The sequence below is a fragment of the Scyliorhinus torazame genome, chromosome 2 (assembly GCF_047496885.1).
Source record: "Scyliorhinus torazame isolate Kashiwa2021f chromosome 2, sScyTor2.1, whole genome shotgun sequence".
In the NCBI taxonomy this organism is placed as follows: Eukaryota; Metazoa; Chordata; class Chondrichthyes; order Carcharhiniformes; family Scyliorhinidae; genus Scyliorhinus; species Scyliorhinus torazame.
Genome location: NC_092708.1, coordinates 235,704,379 through 235,726,528, shown reverse-complemented (window position 1 = coordinate 235,726,528; position 22,150 = coordinate 235,704,379). Strand labels below are relative to the sequence as shown.

The window sequence follows — 22,150 nt, the reverse complement described above, 5'->3', positions numbered from 1 at the left end:
AGTGAGTTATTTGTGGTCCGGGGGAGCAGAGCAGAGAGATAGAGGATTTACCGTTGAGGAAGGTAACAAGGGATTTCCGGTACCTGGGGATCCAGATAGCCAAGAATTGGGGTACATTACATAGGCTTAATTTAACACGGTTGGTGGAACAGATGGAGGAGGATTTCAAGAGATGGGACGTGGTGTCCCTGTCATTGGCAGGTAGGGTGCAGGCGGTTAAAATGGTGGTCCTCCCGAGATTCCTTTTTGTGTTCCAGTGCCTCCCGGTGGTGATCTCGAAGGCTTTTTTCAAAAGAATTGAGAAGAACATTATGAGTTTTGTGTGGGCTGGGAAGACCCCGCGAGTGAGGCGGGGATTCTTGCAGCGTAGTAGGGACAGGGGGGCGCTGGCACTACCGAGCCTAAGTGAGTACTTCTGGGCCGCCAATGTTTCAATGGTGTGTAAGTGGATGGGAGAAGGGGATGGGAGAAGGGGAGGGAGCGGCGTGGAAGAGATTGGAGAGGGCGTCCTGCAGGGGGACTAGCCTGCAAGCAATGGTGACGGCGCCGTTGCCGTTCTCACCAAAGAAATACACCACAAGCCCGGTGGTGGTGGCTACATTGAGAATTTGGGGGCAGTGGAGACGGCATAGGGGAGGGACGGGAGCTTTGGTGCGGTACCCGATAAGAAACAATCATAGGTTTGTTCCGGGGAGAATGGATGGGGGATTTGGAGCATGGCAAAGAGCTGGGGTAGTACAACTAAGAGATCTATTCGTAGATGGACGTTTGCGAGTCTGGGAGCGCTGACGGAGAAATATGGGTTGCCCCAAGGGAATGCATTTCGGTATATGCATTGAGGGCTTTTGCGAGGCAACAGGTGAGGGAATTCCCGCAGCTCCCGACGCAGGAAGTGCAGGATAGAGTGATCTCAGAGACATGGGTGGGGGATGTTAAGGTGGCGGACATATACAGGGAGATGAGGGATGAGGGGGAGATCATGGTAGGTGAGCTGAAAGGGAAATGGGAAGAAGAACTGGGGGAGGAGATTGAGAGGGGCTGTGGGCTGATGCCCTACGTAGGGTAAACTCATCGTCCTCGTGTGCCAGGCTAAGCCTGATACAATTTAAGGTGCTACACGGCGCATATGACTGGAGCACGGCTTAGTAAATTTTTGGGGGTAGAGGATAGGTGTGCGAGATGCTCGAGAGGCCCAGCGAATCACACCCACATGTTCTGGTCATGTCCGGCACTACAGGGGTTCTGGGTGGGGGTGGCAAATTTGCTTTCGAAGGTGGTGGGGGTCCGGGTCGAACCAAGTTGGGGGTTGGCTATATTTGGGGTTGCAGAAGAGCCGGGAGTGCAGGAGGCGAGAGAGGCTGACGTGTTGGCCTTTGCGTCCCTTGTAGCCCGGCGCAGGATATTGTTAATGTGGAAGGGAGCCAAACCCCCGGGTGTGGAGACCTGGATAAACGACATGCAGGGTTTATAAAATTAGAACGGATTAAGTTCGTGTTAAGGGGTTCGGCTCAGGGGTTCACCAGGCGGTGGCAACCGTTCGTCGACTACCTCACAGAAAGATAGAGGGAATGGAAAAGAAGTAGACAGCAGCAGCGACCCAGGGGGGGGGGGGGGGGAAGGGGGGGGGGGGAGGAATCGGACGGGACTCTCAGGGATGTTATTGTATATGTATAGGTATTTGGTATATGTAATTGTATATTGGATTGTTGGATTGTATTTTTGGAGAATATTTATTTTGGTCAAGGCAGTTGCCATTTAGTTTTGTTTTTTGTTTTTGTTTATATATTACTTATTTATTTGTTTAAAACTGGCCACGGTTATTTATATTGCTTTATTGTTGTGTAAAAGAAACACTACGTATTGTTATGTTTGGCCAAAAAACTTGAATAAAATATATTTTAAAAAAAGAAACTGTGTTAGGTAGTTAACTCTTTTGTACCTGATGGATGCTATACCATTATATTCATCCCAGATCCCATAATGCTCTTTCAGAGGGTCAGTGCAGACCTGATGAGCCGAATGGTCTCCTTCTGCACTGTAGGGATTCTTTGATTCTATTGTCCACATTCATTACAGAAAACTATTGATAGATTTAATGTTACCCTTCCATCCACAGTGTTTACAATGCCACCTATCTTTGTCATCCGCAAATTTAAATGGCTTTCTAACCATTATCTAGACCATTAATAAATGGTATTTTTTAATCTTATTTTTAAATATATGTTTTATTAGGTTATGCTCCTTTTTTTTTAAACAATAAACATAATAAATAACAGAAGAATTGATGCAAAATGGGTACAGCGAGTTATTGCCAGCAAGAATACAAGAATAGATTTGGAACAGGTCAGTTGAGGCCTAGCTTAAATGCCGGATCAATCCAACAACGAGGTACCACAGCAAGTGGGGACAAGAGGTCATATTAGTACAGAAGGGTGACAAAACAAGTCGCAGACCGAAAAGTATAGGGATTCAGACTAACAACTTGAAATGGATTAAATTGAGTTGAACTAAGATGAATTCACTCATGGAAAGCCAAGCAAAAGCAAGTCAGCCAAAGTGGAGGCTATAAATTTAAGATTGGGGTCCCATTCTTTATGAAACTCATTGGATTTAGAGCGGGGAACAGATGTCAAAAATTCCATGGGGGTGAATTCCATAATCAGCCAATGCAGTTTTGGATAGAGGGATATTTGTCACTAATCCAGGAGCAGAGGATATTCTTATGAACATAGAACATAGAACATAGAAAATACAGCACAGAACAGGCCCTTCGGCCCACGATGTTGTGCCGAACCTTTGTCCTAGATTAATCATAGATTATCATTGAATTTACAGTGCAGAAGGAGGCCATTCGGCCCTTTGAGTCTGCACCGGCTCTTGGAAAGAGCACCCTACCCAAACTCAACACCTTCACCCAACACCAAGGGCAATTTGGACATTAAGGGCAATTTATCATTGGCCAATTCACCTAACCTGCACATCTTTGGATTGTGGGAGGAAACCGGAGCACCCGGAGGAAACCCACGCAGACACGGGGAGGACGTGCAGACTCCGCACAGTCAGTGACCCAAGCCGGAATCGAACCTGGGACCCTGGAGCTGTGAAGCAATTGTGCTATCCACAATGCTACCGTGCTGCCCTTGAGAACAAATAAATCTACACTATATCATTTAACCGTAATCCATGTACCTATCCAATAGCTGCTTGAAGGTCCCTAATGTTTCCGACTCAACTACTTCCACAGGCAGTGCATTCCATGCCCCCACTACTCTCTGGGTAAAGAACCTACCTCTGATATCCCTCCTATATCTTCCACCTTTCACCTTAAATTTATGTCCCCTTGTAATGGTTTGTTCCACCCGGGGAAAAAGTCTCTGACTGTCTACTCTATCTATTCCCCTGATCATCTTATAAACCTCTATCAAGTCGCCCCTCATCCTTCTCCGTTCTAATGAGAAAAGGCCTAGCACCCTCAACCTTTCCTCGTAAGACCTACTCTCCATTCCAGGCAACATCCTGGTAAATCTTCTTTGCACCTTTTCCAAAGCTTCCACATCCTTCCTAAAATGAGGCGACCAGAACTGTACACAGTACTCCAAATGTGGCCTTACCAAAGTTTTGTACAGCTGCATCATCACCTCACGGCTCTTAAATTCAATCCCTCTGTTAATGAACGCGAGCACACCATAGGCCTTCTTCACAGCTCTATCCACTTGAGTGGCAACTTTCAAAGATGTATGAACATAGACCCCAAGATCTCTCTGCTCCTCCACATTGCCAAGAACTCTACCGTTAACCCTGTATTCCGCATTCATATTTGTCCTTCCAAAATGGACAACCTCACACTTTTCAGGGTTAAACTCCATCTGCCACTTCTCAGCCCAGCTCTGCATCCTATCTATGTCTCTTTGCAGCCGACAACAGCCCTCCTTACTATCCACAACTCCACCAATCTTCGTATCATCTGCAAATTTACTGACCCACCCTTCAACTCCCTCATCCAAGTCATTAATGAAAATCACAAACAGCAGAGGACCCAGAACTGATCCCTGCGGTACGCCACTGGTAACTGGGATCCAGGCTGAATATTTGCCATCCACCACCACTCTCTGACTTCTATCGGTTAGCCAGTTCGTTATCCAACTGGCCAAATTTCCCACTATCCCATGCCTCCTTACTTTCTGCATAAGCCTACCATGGGGAACTTTATCAAATGCCTTACTAAAATCCATGTACACTACATCCACTGCTTTACCTTCATCCACATGCTTGGTCACCTCCTCAAAGAATTCAATAAGATTTGTAAGGCAAGACCTACCCCTCACAAATCCGTGCTGACTATCCCTAATCAAGCAGTGTCTTTCCAGATGCTCAGAAATCCTATCCTTCAGTACCCTTTCCATTACTTTGCCTACCACCGAAGTAAGACTAACTGGCCTGTAATTCCCAGGGTTATCCCTAGTCCCTTTTTTGAACAGGGGCACGACATTCGCCACTCTCCAATCCCCTGGTACCACCCCTGTTGACAGTGAGGACGAAAAGATCATTGCCAACGGCTCTGCAATTTCATCTCTTGCTTCCCATAGAATCCTTGGATATATCCCGTCAGGCCCGGGGGACTTGTCTATCCTCAAGTTTTTCAAAATGCCCAACACATCTTCCTTCCTAACAAGTATTTCCTCGAGCTTACCAATCTGTTTCACACTGTCCTCTCCAACAATATCGCCCCTCTCATTTGTAAATACAGAAGAAAAGTACTCGTTCAAGACCTCTCCTATCTCTTCAGACTCAATACACAATCTCCCGCTACTGTCCTTGATCGGACCTACCCTCGCTCTAGTCATTCTCATATTTCTCACATATGTGAGCAGCAACGGTCAAAATATTATATAGCCCTTTTTCATTCAAATCCATGTTCCTCCTGTACGCGAGACGAAGAATCCGAAATACAGGATTAGACTCAAAGATTCTTTCAAAAACTCTGTCCAGCTCTAAGAATATTAATAAGAATAGGATTATTATACTTAGCAGAGCCCACCTTAATATCACCATAAATCAACAAGTCCTGTAGAGGGACAATTGACTGTTCTGCCTCAGTGTCAAGCCAGATGGACATTGGGTCCATCCTAACCCAGTCTCTGATGAATCTTAGATGAGAGACCAGCTGATATAGCTTAGTATGTAGGAGATATCTCTCTCTCTCTCTCTCTCTCTCTCTCTCTCTCTTCCCCCCCCCCCCCCCCCCCCCCCCCCAAAAGCACCTGGTAACTGGAGCAAAGCCAATTTATGGCTAGGTTTACTTTTAATCAAAATAAATGTACTAATCATTCCATTAATTTCTTTATTCATTCCATTAATTTAATTCTATTAATTTCAAAAGCTACTTTCACCGAAGACATAGGCAACATTTGTAAAGGATATAACAATCTGGATAATACATTCATTTTAATTAGGACGATCCTCCCAAGCCACGAAATCAGGAGTGCTGTCCAGCGAGCGATATCCCATCTAATAGCCGCAATCAATTGGGGGAAGTTGGCCCCAGAAAGCTATTTGAAGGAAGGGGCAATGGAAACTCCAAGATATTGAAATCCCATGGGGGCCCATCTACAGTATTTTTTGAAATAACTGAAATATACTGAATTTTGATTCACTTTTTCGTGTTCCACCAGCTCTTGCAGGGAATCAGTGATTTTGACATATGCCAAGCTGTTTGTGAACAGGCTCTGGATCAGCATCCAGGACTAGCTGCGTGCCATTTTTTGGCTGATTACCTTACTACGCAATTTCACAAGAATCTGTCTGCTGCACGCCATCATGAAATACAATCCATGCGCATTGGATCAAAGGTAAGGAAGAGTCAGTGGGGTGAATTCTCCGCCGGTGGAATTCTCAGTTCCGCCAGCAGCGCAGCTCCGCCCGAAGGCTTCCTGGTGGTTTGGGATGGCTACAATGGGAAATCCCACTGACCAGTGGTGGGAACAGAGAATCTCGCTGCCAGCAACAGCGTGCCGCCGAGACACACGTGGCTGGGGCACCGGAGAATCCAGCTCAGTATTCTTGTCCACTGGTTCTTCATTTTATCAGAAGCTCTATTCTAGTGTTTTTCATTTATGGTCGTTAAGTATCTTCTAGTTGCCTCACTGAATATTGACGACTACAATTCTGTTCAACTGAAACCCTTAAACCTTCAGGAGAAGGCCTAAATGGAGTAGTAATAATTCTGCATCACAGTGATGTAAATTTCTGGATGCATTTAATTTTGATTATCTGTCTGGTTTGATGGGAAAACTGTTTGCCTTTGGTAGTTGCACGGAACACATTTTCTGGCAGTTGAATGTGTTTGTAGAGCTTGTATTTCATATTTTTTGTTGATGGAGAAAGATGAGTGATAAATACGGAGCTGTGGTACCAGCTTCCGGGGAGGCGGCGGAGTAGTGCTATTGTCACTGGGCTAGCAATACAGAGACCCAGGGAAATGCTCTGGGGACCCAAATCCTGTCGCTGCGGATGGTGAAATTTGAATTCAATAAAATTTTGGAATTGACCATGAAACCATTGTCGATTGTCATAAAAACCCATCTGGTTCACTAATGTCCATTAGAGAAGGAAATCTGCCGTCCTTACCTGGTCTGGCCTACATGTGACTCCAGACCCACAGCAATGTGGTTGACTCTTAACTGCCCCCTCAAGGGCAATTAGGGACGGGCAATAAATACTGGCACAGCCTGTGATGTCCACATCCCATGAACGATTAAAAAAGAACATAACGAAGTGCAAAAGTATTAGCTTTTACTACCATGATATTGTCAACATAACCGCAACTGCACTCAAATTTTGAACCACTATTGAACATTTTGACAGTGTGATCTCATGTCAGCTTTGTTTAAAGTTGAGTTAATTATATGAGTTACTGAATTGAAGTTTTAAAAGTGTCAAGGAATGTTTTGCTGTTTTCATCAGTTTTCTTGCGCAATAATCCTTTGATTTTCTGTTTGGCCTGCATATTTCTGTTTTGGTAGCTTTTACTAACTCTGCCAGAGTCAGCACGTGATGTCTATTCACATCTGTCATCAAATCCATTGCTGATGTTGGAGCAGCTACTCATGAATATGAAAGTGGATTGGGCATCAGTGGCTGTCCAGACGCTTCATCAGTTGCTCATGGGGCAAGAAGCTGGTTTTGCCATTGAAGACATTGATTGTCTTCTTTCTAAATATGCAACTAAGGCTCTTGAAGTTCCATATGCCGTGCGAGAGAAAGCTCGATCAGGTAATAACATTTTTTTGTGCTTTAATTTCTTTGCGAAGCAAAATTTGTTTTGAAAAAGTGTTTATATTGGACCACTGTAAAAGCTGTAATCATCAGACTTAAATTTAGGTCAATTGTGAAAAGCTGAGTGGAGGAATGAATTATTTGTCAGACTTTATGGTTATATTTATTGTTCGATCAGAAACCATGGGAAAAGCTCTTGCTACATTGCAGAATTTATTTTTGACTGGCCTGTGTTTTCTCTTACATAATTGTCCCTCTGTCTCACTTCAACTTCATTCTATATTCTATATTTGGGTTGGAAATTTCCACTTGTTAATGAGATTGGGACAAGTTACTTTCTAACTTGGCGAGCTGTAGAAACAATTAATTTGTCACTACGATATCTGTGGCTTTTCCTTTGTAGCCTGCCCGTACCCTATTGGACAGGTTTTTCCGGTTGTAATGAAAGCTCTATTTTATTCTTTTGCAATGAACTTCCTCAAGTCTCTATTTTTGGTTAAATTAATTTTGTGGACGTGACAGCACGGTGGCGCAGTGGTTAGCACTGCTGTCTCACAGCGCTGAGGACCCGGGTTCGATCCTGGCCCCAGGTCACCGTCCGTGTGGAGTTGCACATTCTCCCAGTGCCTGCGTGGGTCACCCCCACAACCCAAAAAGATATGCAGGGTAGGCGAATTGGCCACTCTAAATTGCCCCTTAATTGGAAAAAAAGAATTGGGTACTCTAAATTTAAAAAAGAAAAGTTAATTTTGTGGGGTCTAAATAAATGAAAGTTTTATTTCAACGTTGTTTCTCCCACAGAGATAATAGTTACCTTTTTCAATAATTTCACCATGAACATACCAAGATTTAAATTGAATGTATTGTTACGTTGCAAAGTACTAACAGGGTTATACATACACACCCATTGATGTTTGCTCTTTAACTTGGGTACAACTGTACACATATCGATATGCATGTTCACAAAAACTGGATCGCTCAGTGTATGACTTCCTTCGTTTCAATGCACACCCTAATATCAAATGGTTAGAATGTTAATGGGTGTTCTCAAATGTGCACACCTTTATGGAGTTCTATGTCTCTTCGCCCTCCTGTATTGGGATTTGGTGAAATGTGATCAACCTTGACTTTTATTGCCTGGTGATTTATAAAAGCCTGTCAATACTAAGTTATGTCAAAGCTAAATCAGTACGCCTTGTCTAATACATATTCGGGTTCAAGAATGGTGCATGCAAAACAAATTGACGTTTTCTACTTTTAAAAGAAAATGAAATAATAATGTTGATATTTCATTTTGCCTAAAACTAACAGACAGAATGAACAGATTTGCATTTGTATAATACTCCTGCACACCATTGCACCAGTCCTCAACATTCAAAGATTTACTCTGCCCAACATTTTGCATTGGATACTTTTGGATTTTATCTAATTGAAAATTGAAAAACACTGCTCTTCAGTTGATATATATCAAAGACTGAGCTGATAATTATTTTAGGTTTGTCACGTTAATTTTAAGATTGTGTGATGTTCTATGCCTTTCTGTCTAGATTCGGTGATCAATCTACAAGATTTGCTCACTCAGAGTGTGGGGCCAGAGAATTTTGCCTTATCATCAAACATTGAGCGAACACCAAGTATGCCTTCTGGTAAGGAGAATGTTACAAAGCCATAGAGGTTTACAGTGGAGGAGGGGGCAATTTGGATCATGGTGTCATCTGTGGCAACTCTTCATTAGAGCAGTTCAAAGCTCATCCCACTGCCCTGCTCGCCCCCATCACTGTGCATCTTTCTTCCTTCCAAATGTTTTTGTGGCTTTCAATGAAAAAGATGGAATCTAGGTAATGACTGATTATCAAATCAAATAGACTGGTGCATGTAAAACAAATTGACATTTTCTACTTTTAAAGGAAAATGAAAAAATAATATTGATATTTCACCTAAAATTGCCAGACTGAAAATTAACAGACAGATCTGCATTTGTATAATAATCCTGCACACCGTTGCTCCAGTCCTCACCAAACAATGAGTTACTCTGTCCAACGTTTTGCATTGGATATTTGGGGGATTATAAATAGAATCATAGAATATAAGATAAGTACCAAGTTTGTATTCAACATTGAAGCAGTGTGGTAATAGTTCTGAGATTCGCATTACAGAATTGACAGAATATATTCATCAGGTGAATACCAGACATGGAAAATGACAATTATGAAGATGCTGAGACGAGAGTAGAGAAGAAAAGAGGATGTTTAGTAGAGATTTTTCAAACCCAGGATGCGGAGTATAATTTGAAAAACATAATGGTTTATCTTGCCTGTGTATTTGTGTGCTTACATTTAGCAAAGGAGTGGAATATTTGGTATCAATATCAGCCTGTTTTGCAGTTGCCCTAAATTCAGAGAATGGTATCTGAGAGTTGACGTTTAAACATTCTCTGACCCACAGGGTGAAATATGCTAGATTGCTCATCCCTTTTAATCGCTTTGCTTGAAATCCATTTGTAGGCAAATAGTTATTCTGAGACACTGAATTTTCAAAATTAGTCAATACATGCAATTTTGTAATGATGAAACTTGAAACTTGCCTGCAAAGCTGTACCACTTGCTGGACATTATTCAAAATAACTTGATTTTTGTTTGGTTCTAAATCAGTGTGTTTCTTTTTGATGCAGTCACCTCCTCTCTCCAAGGATCAGCTAGCCCTCGAGAAGGATCTCTTCGAACGTGTAAATCAATCAGTGAATTTGTTCCTCCCGAAAACCCACCTGCTAAGAAAGACTGGGTTCCTGATGATAAGGCATCATTTTGCATGGTCTGTTGGAAGGAGAGGTTTACCATGGTAAGGAAAGAATATAGACCAAAACTTCCATCACATCTTCCAACCATGTCTTTTATTGTTCTCATTCAATGGTTTCAATGAAATGCCAGAATAGAATTTGAAACCAGACCCCTTATACTGTAGCCTATCCCTTTGTACTTCCAAACTTACTGTGCAAATGGATGGTGAATGTTGAAAAGAATTGCACCCATGTCCAGCAGATTAGCAAATTATGTTCCTGCTTACAGTTGAAGCCATTTATACCATTTATCTTGTGGACTTGGAGGCGCAAGCAGTTGGCATTAAGTGTGCACAAAATTATTTACTAATTTGTTTTCATCCTAATGGAACTGGGGAAAATACCACTTTTGGCATTTTTACAAGGATGAAGCAGCTAATCCCAGAATTTGTTTTTTATAACAGATTTGCAGACAATTGCAAATGAGTTCTGCAGTAGCCTCCCAACATTCTCTCATCATTCCATTATATTAGAGGCCTTGTTCTACTTTATTCCTCATTCATTCTCTCTTTTTTTAATTTTAAAGAGGCAACTGGAATCCACACCTTGATGTCCTTGCATGTGAAATAACACTTAACAAAATGACATTTCATGTGCTCATTTAGCATATGAAAAGAATAAGCGATTGCCCAGACCAATTGCTTGAACTGTATTTCCTTAAAAGCTCCATAGTTTTTGCTTAAAGGTAACTTTTATGTTTATGGAGTGATCCTCAAGCTTTTTCTCAGAGCTGAGTAAGCAACGGTTTAGTAATATCAGCTAAAGAACACAGTATAAGTAATAGCAGTTAGTCCTGATTAATTTTGGACTGGGAGACTATGAAATATAATAGCTGCCAGACAATGTGAGAGTCTGTTTTACTGGCATTAATGATCCACTAACATTGGTTAAAACAAGTTATTTGAGGCTCATGTATTGGACCTGGATGTTCATTCCTTGCACAGTAATTCACACAGCGAACAGTAGCTGATTTGCTGGACTACTGTTCTTCTCTCAAACTGAAATGTATATTGAATAATAGGGTCAGTTAAAAGAGATGAAGGGAGGAGTTTGTAACCGTAACTAGCTGGTGCTTTAACAGGGGAGGTGCAAAACCACACTTATGGTTGTCTTGCTATTCAAACGGTGAACTTGTGTTGTGTTTTCGAAGTTGCTCATTTTATTTGTATTTATTTTATATTTTCCAAGAAGTAATTTTCTGACTGTTCACACTCCCCTCCCCAGTGCCTCCATCACAACCCCCTACCCCCAGATCTGGGCTCCCAGCACTTAAAATTTGTGGACTGCTGTCGTGCTAGCAGTGACCACTGCTCCCAGTTGCTGGTACTATAGAGCTGATAGCAAATCAGATTGGACAGCAGAGGTAGACCTCCTCCCAATTGAGGGGTGGAATCCCATTTCCAGCCAATTAACATGCCACAGAGCATTAGGTGGCAGCGGGGCTGCCAACACCAGCAGGATGCATTTCCCGTCAGCTTTTTCAGTGGGGAAACCCCACCATCCAAAAAATACTGCCCATTTAGTCTTTTATCCAGCCAATTAATCCGCATTTGTAGCATAATGCCTGGCTGTCATTTATTCAGGCTTTTTAGTTTATGAATGCATTTTCATGGGTTTGTTGACTTCAAATAAACTGGTGCTTTAGTGTTAAAATACATTTCTGTAGAACTGAAAATCCAGACATTTTGCCACTGGTGTTTCAACAATACTCCACTGGCAGACTGCAAACTTTTCAAATAAAAGGAAAGTGAACACTAATGAGAATTAAATATTCCCTATTATATAGTGTTGAATGTCTTTGAGTCAGTTTTTATTAGAGAAATCTCTTCAGTTCCCTCGCATCCTCAATCCACATCCAGGAGAGGTGGTGGTGTAATGGTAATGTCACTGGACTAGTATTCCAAAGACCCGGCTTTAAATCCCACCAGGGCAGATGGTTAAAACAATCTGGAACTGAGCGTCTAATGATTGTCTTGTAGATTGTTGTAAAAACCCATCTGGTTCATTTTCTTTAGGGAAGAAAATCTGCCATCCTTAGCTTAACCTACATATCATTGTAAGAAGTCTTACAACTCCAGGTTAAAGTCCAACAGGTTTGTTTCAAATCACTAGCTTTCGGAGCACAGCTCCTTCCTCAGGTGAATGTCTGCTTTCTTGCATCTTATTCATTCACCTGAGGAAGGAGCTGTGCTCCGAAAGCTAGTGATTCGAAACAAACCTATTGGACTTTAACCTGGTGTTGTAAGACTTCTCACTGTGCTCACCCCAGTCCAACGCCGGCATCTCCACATCATGGCTACATATTATTGACTCTTAAAGGTCCTGATTGCCTTCTGATGTGGCCGACCACACCAATTAGTTCAAGGGCAAGAAATTCTGGCACAGCCAGCGACACCCACATCCAGTGAATTTAGACAATTGTTAACATTGTGCTTCCTTAAGTCCAAAAGCTTGTCAGTAAAGGCAGCAAATGGCAGACAAAGAAGACCAAGATTTATGATTCCTAGTCTATGCTGAGTTACCCAATTTCTGGGTATTACTGTTGGCCTCCGTGCCATTATAGTAGTGAGGGGAAAATCTGCAACGGATGCCTGCTGATAATTATACAGTAGCTGCCACAAAAAGGCATTTGTGAAAGAATCGGGACGGGATTAGGATTGTGCTCTGGTGGGATGACAGCTTCCTCTGGTGATATAATTGCTTGCTAATATTCATCATTCACCAAAAAGAATGTCCTCTAAGACTGATATACTAGAGGATGCCCAGAGTGTATCATATGGAGTCCACATCTTGAGGAGTGGACCAAACTAACTAAAAGGAATCTTGATGCTGTTCTTAGTGAACGTTATAGGCATTTATCATTAGGTTGAAGGACCTTAATACATTCTTGTTTCAATCATTGTATCACATGTTAATATTTAACTTTGTAAAATATTTTTATTAATCATTTTAAAACTTTTTTTCTTGACCAGTTCAATCGACGACATCACTGCAGGCGCTGTGGGCGTGTTGTTTGCCAGTCTTGTTCAACAAACAATATGGTGCTTGAGAACTGCAGGGAGAGCCCAGCGCGAGTTTGTGACCAATGTTACAATTATTATCATATAAAGTAAGTCTTGACTCAGATAATCTTGTTTTCAGATGTGACCAACAGCGAGGAGCATCAGAGAAATAACTACAGGCAGTCCTCAGACTTATGACACAATTGGTTTCTGAAGACCACAAGTCAAAATTTTGCAAGTCACAACTGGATTTCCCAAAGGAACAATGTTGTAAATGGGGGATTAGTTCCTGAGCGAAGGCATGATATATTTTCGTGGAATAGTGAAAGGTTTATGATTCTTGTTTCATATAATTGCCTTACGGTAGTGTATTTTCCATGACATGATAGTGCCGTCACTTTCAAAGAGACATCTGCACTGTACCTGAGAAGCAATTTTCTGTGAAAGGAGGAACATAAAGGAACATAACAGCTGGTAAAGACCAATTGTTCATTGGTGTGGCATTATAATGTCAAAATCAGTGTTGTAAAGTTGAAAGTGTTAATTTATAAACATCGTAAGTGCCATTTGGGAACTGCCTGTACTTATTTTTGAATTACACGGTGTCCATCTGTATTCTGTGAAAATCATACAACTCAAATTTTCCAGAGACAAACCATTACTGTGATTTAACATTTCAAAAAACTTTACAGCTGCTTTTGCGAATAATTGTAGGGCAGCATGGTGGCACAGTGGTTAGCCCAGCTCTGGGTCACTGTCAGTGTGGCGTTGGCACATTCTCCTCGTGTCTGCGTGGGTCTCACCCCCACAACACCAGTTAAAAGTTGTGCAGGGTAGGTGGATTGGCCACGCTAAATTGCCCCTTAATTGGAAAAACAATTGAGTACTATAAATTTTTTTAAAAAGAGAAGAATTGTAAAAGGTTGAGACTTTATTTTCTGTGGCAGTACAGTAATGGTAAGTCATGGATTATATATGTAAATTACTTTGTGTGCATCTCTTGGTGGAGCATTCACTTTGGAAAGAAAACTAATGCTGCTTGAGTGTTCGTGTTTCTAAAGCAGATATTTCTTGGGTGAAAGCAGCCCCACTGTTTTGTTTTAGTGTTTTGTTTTTGATTCCTTCACATTTTTCATGATTACAAATGCTGCATCTGCTACAACAGATATCTTACGTCCGTGGTCCTCAAACATTTGTTGGTTGGAGGACCCCCTTTCTCATGGATTAGGAAGCACAGATTCAGCAACTGCCCCCCCCCCCCCTCCCACACCAAACAATTATCATGATTTCTTGCACATTTACTTCTCTGAATGTAAAGTTCCATCAGTGACCTGGTAAAGAGACTAGCATGGAATTTTGCCACGGTTGTCTCATACAGCGATCATCGAGGTGATCAACGATGTGAAAACCTTTATCTTCTTCCCAGGTTTAGTCCCTAGAGTTGCATGTTATTTCCTTTTTAAAAAAAAAAATATTTCCATTGTAAATTCTTGTACCTGTATTTAATTTGCCACATGATGCCACCACTGTTAGGAGGGTGGAACTTTCCCCAGGATAGTTCAGGGATGCCATTCAATGGTGATGAAGGAAAGATTTAGGGCCTTGACAGGTGCCATGGTTAAGGCCACATGGTTAAGTAAATAGCACAGCCTGGAGATTGAACCTTGAATTTACTACTTTGAATGGCTCAGTATTAGACTCCGTGGTTTATTTACTCCCACTTCGCCAGTCAGTAGAAAATGCCTGTCCTTGACGAATATAGTATTAAATTCAAAAATAAATGAGAACTACTTTTCATGCTGCTCTTCTGCAAATTTAGCATATTTACAAAATGAATAAGTTATGCATTTGTAAGTGAAGTAATGTATCATTTTAACTGCTCTGTTTACAGAAATTGTCTTGGAATTTCTCAGTTATTCTATATGAATATAGGTACAGTACCCAAAATCCAGCTGTCTGTAAACTGGACATTTTTGAAATGACAAGCGAGTCTATTTCCAGAGTCTGTTTTTGGTCCAGGCTCTATATCCGTTTCAGGCATTGGTCCGACATCCAAAATCTGGGAAAATTTGAAATCCGGCATGGTCTTAATCCTGAGTGTGCTGGAATTTGGACATAGGATTGGATTTGTTTATTGTCACTTGTACCGAGGTACAGTGAAAAGTATTTTTCTGCGAGCAGCTCAACAGATCATTAAGAACATGGACAATTGTACCTGTATTCAATGCATTATTTTATGACCTTTCTTCACTGTTGTTTATTTTTATTTCCTATAGTGAAAAAGAAGAACCGGATCAAGGAGAAGGTGAGAACAACAACCAGGTGATAGTTTATGAAAATATTCTGATTTGATTTCCTTACGTTTACAATTCTATTTCTGTGTATTAGATCCCATAAGTTACAGTGAAAGTGGTTCAGATCTTGCTGTAGCACTCCAGCTGCCGCGGGTGTCAGAAGTACAATGGAACCTGACTCTGAACGAAGATGAGAATGAAAATGAGCGCTGTGAGTTTTTCTATGAACAGGTGAGAGATATAATGCCATTGAAGTTTTGGTCTTCCTTGCATTGACATTTACAAATTCAGTTAGATGCAGTTTCTGGAATATGAACCTCAGATGGATTTTGCAACCACAGTAAATGCTGCTTGTTTCAAAAGAAAATAACACTTGCTTTTATATGATGCCTTTGTAAAGATATCCCAAAGCCCGTGTAAGTAGTTAGACTCTGATAATAAATATGGTTTGCAACATAAGCCATTTATTGTATTCAGTCGTTGAGACATACACGATGACTCTGAGATGTGGATCTATGGATAAACAAATAATAATATTACTTTTTCCCAGGTAGACAGGTAACCTGTGTTTCAATCCAGAATCTTTGCAAATTGCTAAGAAAAGCTTAAGACCTTCATAGGTTGTGTCTCGCAAACATTTTCATTGCTAATTTATTCTGACATGACAGTGTTACTGTGAACAAGATCCCAGAAAGGAAATACTTCTGCAAAACAACAGCGCCAATTTATTTATCGTCCTATCCAATTGTCGCACTTCCTATCTCAAGATTGTGCAACAAGATAGGCAATTCCTGATATATATCAAAGATCTAGATCCTGGTGTGCAGGTGACAGTTTCAAAGTTTGCGGATGACATAAAACTTGAAGTATTGTAACCTGTGAAGAGGATGGTATAGAACTTCAAAAGGACATAGGCAAGTTGGTGGAGTGGGCAGATAGGTGGCAGATGTTCAATGGGAGAAATGCAGGGTGATGCGCTTTGGTTGGAAGGACATGAAGGGACAATATAAAATGAGAGGTAAAATTCTTAAGGGGGTACAGGAGCAGGGGAGTCTTGAGTGTATCTGTGCATAGACATTGAAGGTGGCAGGACAGGTGGAGAGAGTAATTAATAAAGCATATAGTATCCTAGGCTTTATTAATCGGGACATAGAGTACAACAACACGGAGGTTATGCTGAACTGATGTAAGACACTAGTTAGACCTCAGCTAGACTATTATGTACAGTTGTGGGCACCACACTATGGGAAGGGTGTGAACACACTGGAGAGAGTGCAGAAGAGGTTTACAAGAATGGTTCCGGGGATGAGAAACTTCAGTTATGAAAATTGATCGGAGAGGTTGGAACTGTTAACCTTGGAAAGAAAAAGGCTAAGAGGTGATTTGATGGAGGTGTTCAAAATGATCAGGGAGTGGGACAGAGTAGATGGGGAGGAACTGTTCCCACTCGTAAAAGGATCAAGAATGAGAGGGCACAGATTTAAAGTGACAAGAGAAGCAAATGTGATGTGAGAAAAAAACCTTTTCAGATAACGAGTGGTTCAGGTCTGGTGCTAACTTGAAGTGTGCTGAAGGCAAATTCAATTGAGGCATTCAGAAGGGCAGTAGATGATTATTTAGATAGAAACACACTGCAGGGGTAAGGGGAAAAGGCGGGGGAATGGCACTAAGTCGGGATGTTCAGTTGGAGAGATGATGAGCCGCATAGCCTCCTCCTGCGCCATAACAATTCTGTGAAGAAAATGTGGCTACGAAAGTTGCTCTGCAGACATGAATCTCACACATCTTACAGGAGGGGGAATAGGCCACTTAGCCCCTCGAACCTGCTCTGCCTTTCAATAAGATCATCACTGATCTGATTGTGACCTCAACTCCACTCTCCAACCTCTATACCCTTTGACTCCCTTACCAACCAAGTGTCTATCTAACTGAGCCTTAAAACATGTTTCGTACATCCTTAACTCTCTGGGAAAGAGAGTTCCAGAGACTCACTATCATCTGAGATAAATAAATTCTCCCCAACTCTGTTTTAAATGGGAGACCCCTTATTTTTAAACAGTGTTCCCCTGGATCTAAACTACCTCCCACAGGGGGGTTCAGCATCCGGCCTGTCAAGTCTTCTTAGGATCTTTAAGCAGCACTTTCTTCTAATTTATACCCTGACATTTAACCCGAAAGCATCCTGGGAATGATGGACAACTTTAGTTTGTTATTTCTAGCCACAATAAATCTCTAAATTAAAAGAAACCAAAAACTTTAATCCCATGAGATTTAACGAATTCCTAATCCTAGTGTAAATGAATTTGCAACTAAGTATTTTAGAATTGTTGATTTTTCTTTTTAAGTGTAGTCACTTCCATTCCATGACCATTTGCACACAAGAGGCCCCATAAATTGCAATGTGATGTATGACCAATTAATTTGTTTTCTACAGTGTTAATTGAGGGATAATATCCCACAGACACTGGGATGACTGTGTTCCTTTTTCAAATAGCATCTTTAGGTTATGTGTACCCATTTGGCCCATGGAATCAGGATCTCGATTTAATGGGTCATCTGAAAAATGGCACCCCTAACAATGTAGCACTCACTCACTATTGCGCGCAAGTGTCAGCGCACTTTATATGCCCAAATCTTGAATTACGGCTTGCACCCACACCCTTCTGACTCAGAGCTGCGCATTGCACCACTCAAGTGAGCTGGCATTTAAAGCATGGTAAAACATAGGACACGATTTGGCATAATTCTTTTAAATGTCATTCTGAGAAATGAAATGAAAGTATCTATGAATTTCTGCAGCTAATTATATTAGAGCTCCCCAGTAGCAGGAGTGTCACAGTGGTTAGCACTGCTGCCTCTTGGCGCCGAGGACCCAGGTTCGATCCCGGCCCCTGGGAACTGTCCGTGTGGAGTTTGTACATTTCCCCATGCCTGCATGTGTCTCATCCCCACAGCTCAAAGATGTGCAGATTAGGTGGATTGACCACGCTAAATTGTCCCCGAATTGGGGGGGAAAAAAAAAATTGGGGACACTAAATTTATATTTTAATAAAAGAGCTCCCCAGCAGCTTGCACTAGTTTGAACAGCACTAAATCATATTGATACTAAATCATTTTGTGCCGACCAAATGGCTTCCTGTGGTGTAACAATTCTGCAATATATGAAACAGGTTCCAGGTTTAATCCCTAGTCTTGTGCAGAGAGGTATCTCAAATGGAACAGCAGACCACAGTTGTTCTGAATGTCCATGCGCTGGGCATGGGGTATAATTGTCCCAAGGTTTCTGTTTATGATCGTTCCTCGAAATGCCTGGATTTCCCATGGCATCTTATCTACTAGGAGTGAGGGGACACAGGTGATGGGAACTGTAAGACCAAGGCGTTTTGAAAGCCAGTTCACTTTCTTGAAGCTTGTTTCGGACTTCGAAGCAAGTTGTTTTTGAAGAATAGTAGGAAACTTATAGAAATGAGAGCATGCAATAAAAATGTGAAAACTGTTGTAATGTTTTACAGGCTCCCAGTGCTTCCTTGTGCATTGCCATCCTGAATCTGCACAGTAATAGTATGATGTGTGGACATCAGTTGATAGATCACTGCAGCAGACTGTCTCGAGCATTAACAAACCCAGAAGTTGATTCCTGCCTTTTAATGGATATCATGAAGCAACTTCTTTTCAGTGCTAAAATGATGTTTGTGAAAGCAGGAAGGAGCCAAGACTTGGCCCTTTGCGACAGGTGAGTCATATTGTTGTGATGTTGGAAATATTTGCTTGAAAATTGGGATGCTCTTTATAAAGATAAAAATCTACTGTATTAAACTGAATTTGCAGCATGATGTGACTTACCGCAGTTCTTCAAACATCCACTTAAATTTGTTTTGAATTGGGATTTCCTCCCTTTCCCTAATGGGAAAGTTCATTGTGTGGCGTTGAGCCATTTTTACTAGGAAGCCAGATTTGTAGACAGCAAGGAGATTAAAAAAGCAAGGAAGTCATGTTGGAGTTATATAGAACATTAGTGAGGCCACAGCTGGAGTACTGTGTGCAGTTCTAGTCGTCACATTATAGGAAGGATGTGATTGCACTGAAGGGGGTGCAGAGGCATTTCACCAGGATGTTGCCTGGGATGGAACATTTAAGTTATGAAGAGAGGTTGGTTAGGCTTGGGTTGTTTTCACTGGAGCAGAGAAGACTGAGAGGCGACCTGATCAAGGTGTACAAGATTGAGGGGCATGGACAGGATGGATAGGGAACAGCTGTTCCCCTTAGTTGAAGAGTTGGTTATGAGGAGGCACAAGTTCAAGGTGAGGGGTGGGAGGTTCTGGGGGGATTTGAGGAAAAAATGTTTTACCTAGAGGGTGGTGACGGTCTGGAAGCACTGCCTGGGAGGGTGGTAGAGACGGGCTGCCTCACTTTTAAAAAGTACCTGGATGAGCACTTGGCACGTCTTAACATTTGAGGCTATGGGTCAAGTGCTGGCAAATGGGATTAGGATTGGCACATCAGGTGCCTTTCTTGTGGCGGTGCAGACTCGATGGGCCGAACAGCCTTTTCCAGTGTCTGCAATATTTTGTTTTTGTGGGTGTTGTTTGACCACTCCTGGGAAAGCAAGCAAGAAAAATTAACCAGAGCTTTTCCTCTGGATGGGCATACAACAACCTCTCCTGGAAGTGTATGAATGTTGAACAAGGACAAACCAGGGCTGGCTATATCAAACATAGTTACAACCCCCTGTGGGTTCTTGGTAAATCAGGATGGCCTGATTTACCAAGAACACTTGTAGCTAAAGCTATAAACAATTTATTAACTATGTGGGTTAACTATATACAAGACAACAGATGAATAACAGTAAATCATGCACAAGCAACCTCTCTCTTCAGCTTCCTCCAGCCAGTCTCCGGTCAGCTGACTTTAACATTCTCTTATATACGAGTGAAACTCCTAGTGGTCAGTTGGTGAATTACAACACAACCATGATATCACTATACACTGTACACGTACAAGTCCATACTTGGACATGCAGAATAGGCACTTATTGCAAGGCTGCTGTTGCTGCTGCCAACACCATCCTTGGATCACCTTATAACTTTGTTTTTATTTTATTTTTTTAATTTGTGTTTATTAAAGCTTTTTTCAAACAGAATTTTTACTTAACCAATAACAGAAAAATAAAAGGAAAATATTTAACAAAACTAGGTGGCTGTTATCATTATACAAACAGAGAATATACATTAAATGAACAGTTCCCCGCCACCTAAGCCCCCCCTCGGATTGCTGCTGCTGCTGCTGACATTTTAGCGCTCTCCTAGAAAGTCAAGGAACGGTTGCCACCGCCGGGAGAACCCCAGCAAGGACCCTCTCAAAGCAAACTTTATTCGCTCTAGGCTGAGAAACCCAGCCATGTCCCTAACCCAGGTCTCCACACACGGGGGTTTTGAGTCTCTCCACATTAACAAGATCCGTCTCCGGGCTACCAAGGAGGCAAAGGCCAAAACCTCGGCCTGTTTCGCTTCCTGCACTCCCGGATCCTCTGACACCCCAAAGATCGCTATTGTTGGACTCTGCTTCACCCGCGTGTCCAAAATCCTGGACATAGCCCTCGCAAAGCCCTGCCAGAATTCTTTAAGCGCTGGGCATGCCCAGAACATATGGACATGGTTCGCTGGACTCCCTGAACACCTCACACAGCTGTCCTCCACCCCGAAGAACTTACTCATCCTCGCCGTCGTCATGTGTGCCCGATGTGCCACCTTAAACTGAATTAAGCTGAGCCTGGCACATGATGAGGAATTTACCCTGCCTAGGGCATCAGCCCCCAGGCCCTCATCTAGCTCCTCCTCCCACTTGCTCTTCAGTTCCTCCATTGAGGCTTCCTCCGCCTCCTGCAGTTCTTGGTAGATGTCCGAGATCTTCCCCTCTCCTACCCAGATACCAGACACCACCCTGTCCTGTATCCTACGAAGGGGTAGCAACGGAAATGTCCCCACCTGTTTTTTGAGAAAGTCGCGGACTTAGAGGTATCATAGAATTTTGATAATATTTGAAGGATTTTCCAGTATCAGGTCCCCCATCCTTCTAATGCCTGCCCAGTGCCAGCTTTGAAAGCCCCGTCTATCTTGTCCGGAGAAAATCTATGATTGTTCTGTATCGGGGTCCAAACTCCTCCTTTCTGTGCCTTCTCACTGACCCCAGACCCTCAGTGCCACTGTCACCACTGGGCTTGTGGTGTATCGTGCCGGCGAGAACGGCAGCGGTGCCATTACTAGTGCCCCATGGCTGGTGTCTTTGCATGACGCCGCCTCTAGCCGCCCCCACGCTGGCCCCTCCTCCATTACCCATTTCCTAATCCCAGTAGTAGCTACAGAAGTTCGGAAGCGCCAACTGCGCCACTGCGCTCCAAAAACAGTATTTTAACTCGTGGGGTCTTGTTTGCCCACACAAATCCCATGATAATCCTGTTCACCCACTTGAAGAAGGATTTGGGGATGAAAATGGGAAGGCACTGGAAAATGAACAGGAATCTGGGGAGGACCGTCATTTTCACAGTCTGCACCCTTCCCGCCAGGGAAAACGGGAGCATGTCCCACCTTTTAAAGTCTCCCTCCATCTGCTCTACAAGCCGAGATAGATTGAGCCTGTGTAGGGCATCCCAGTTCCTAGCCACCTGTATCCCTAGGTAACGAAAGCACCTCTCCACCATCTTGAGCGGGAGCTCTCCCAGTCTCTCCTCCTGACCCCTAGCGTGA

The 22,150-nt window shown here is 42.4% G+C and overlaps 1 protein-coding gene across 5 annotated transcripts in view; it reads left to right on the top strand.

The window, feature by feature from the left end:
• zfyve26 (zinc finger, FYVE domain containing 26) overlaps window positions 1-22,150 on the top strand; it is a 192,303-nt gene that overhangs the window by 94,031 nt on the left and 76,122 nt on the right. For all 5 annotated transcript variants that reach the window (XR_011936542.1, XM_072485117.1, XM_072485111.1 and 2 more), the window contains exons 25-32: window positions 5,673-5,849; window positions 7,023-7,272; window positions 8,823-8,921; window positions 9,947-10,113; window positions 13,084-13,220; window positions 15,390-15,418; window positions 15,502-15,638; window positions 18,920-19,140. Coding sequence is in view for 4 of the 5 variants with exons in the window: in XM_072485117.1 (XP_072341218.1) it covers window positions 5,673-5,849; window positions 7,023-7,272; window positions 8,823-8,921; window positions 9,947-10,113; window positions 13,084-13,220; window positions 15,390-15,418; window positions 15,502-15,638; window positions 18,920-19,140 (1,217 nt within the window). In the remaining variant the exon portion in view is untranslated. The remainder of the gene's footprint in view (window positions 1-5,672; window positions 5,850-7,022; window positions 7,273-8,822; window positions 8,922-9,946; window positions 10,114-13,083; window positions 13,221-15,389; window positions 15,419-15,501; window positions 15,639-18,919; window positions 19,141-22,150) is intronic.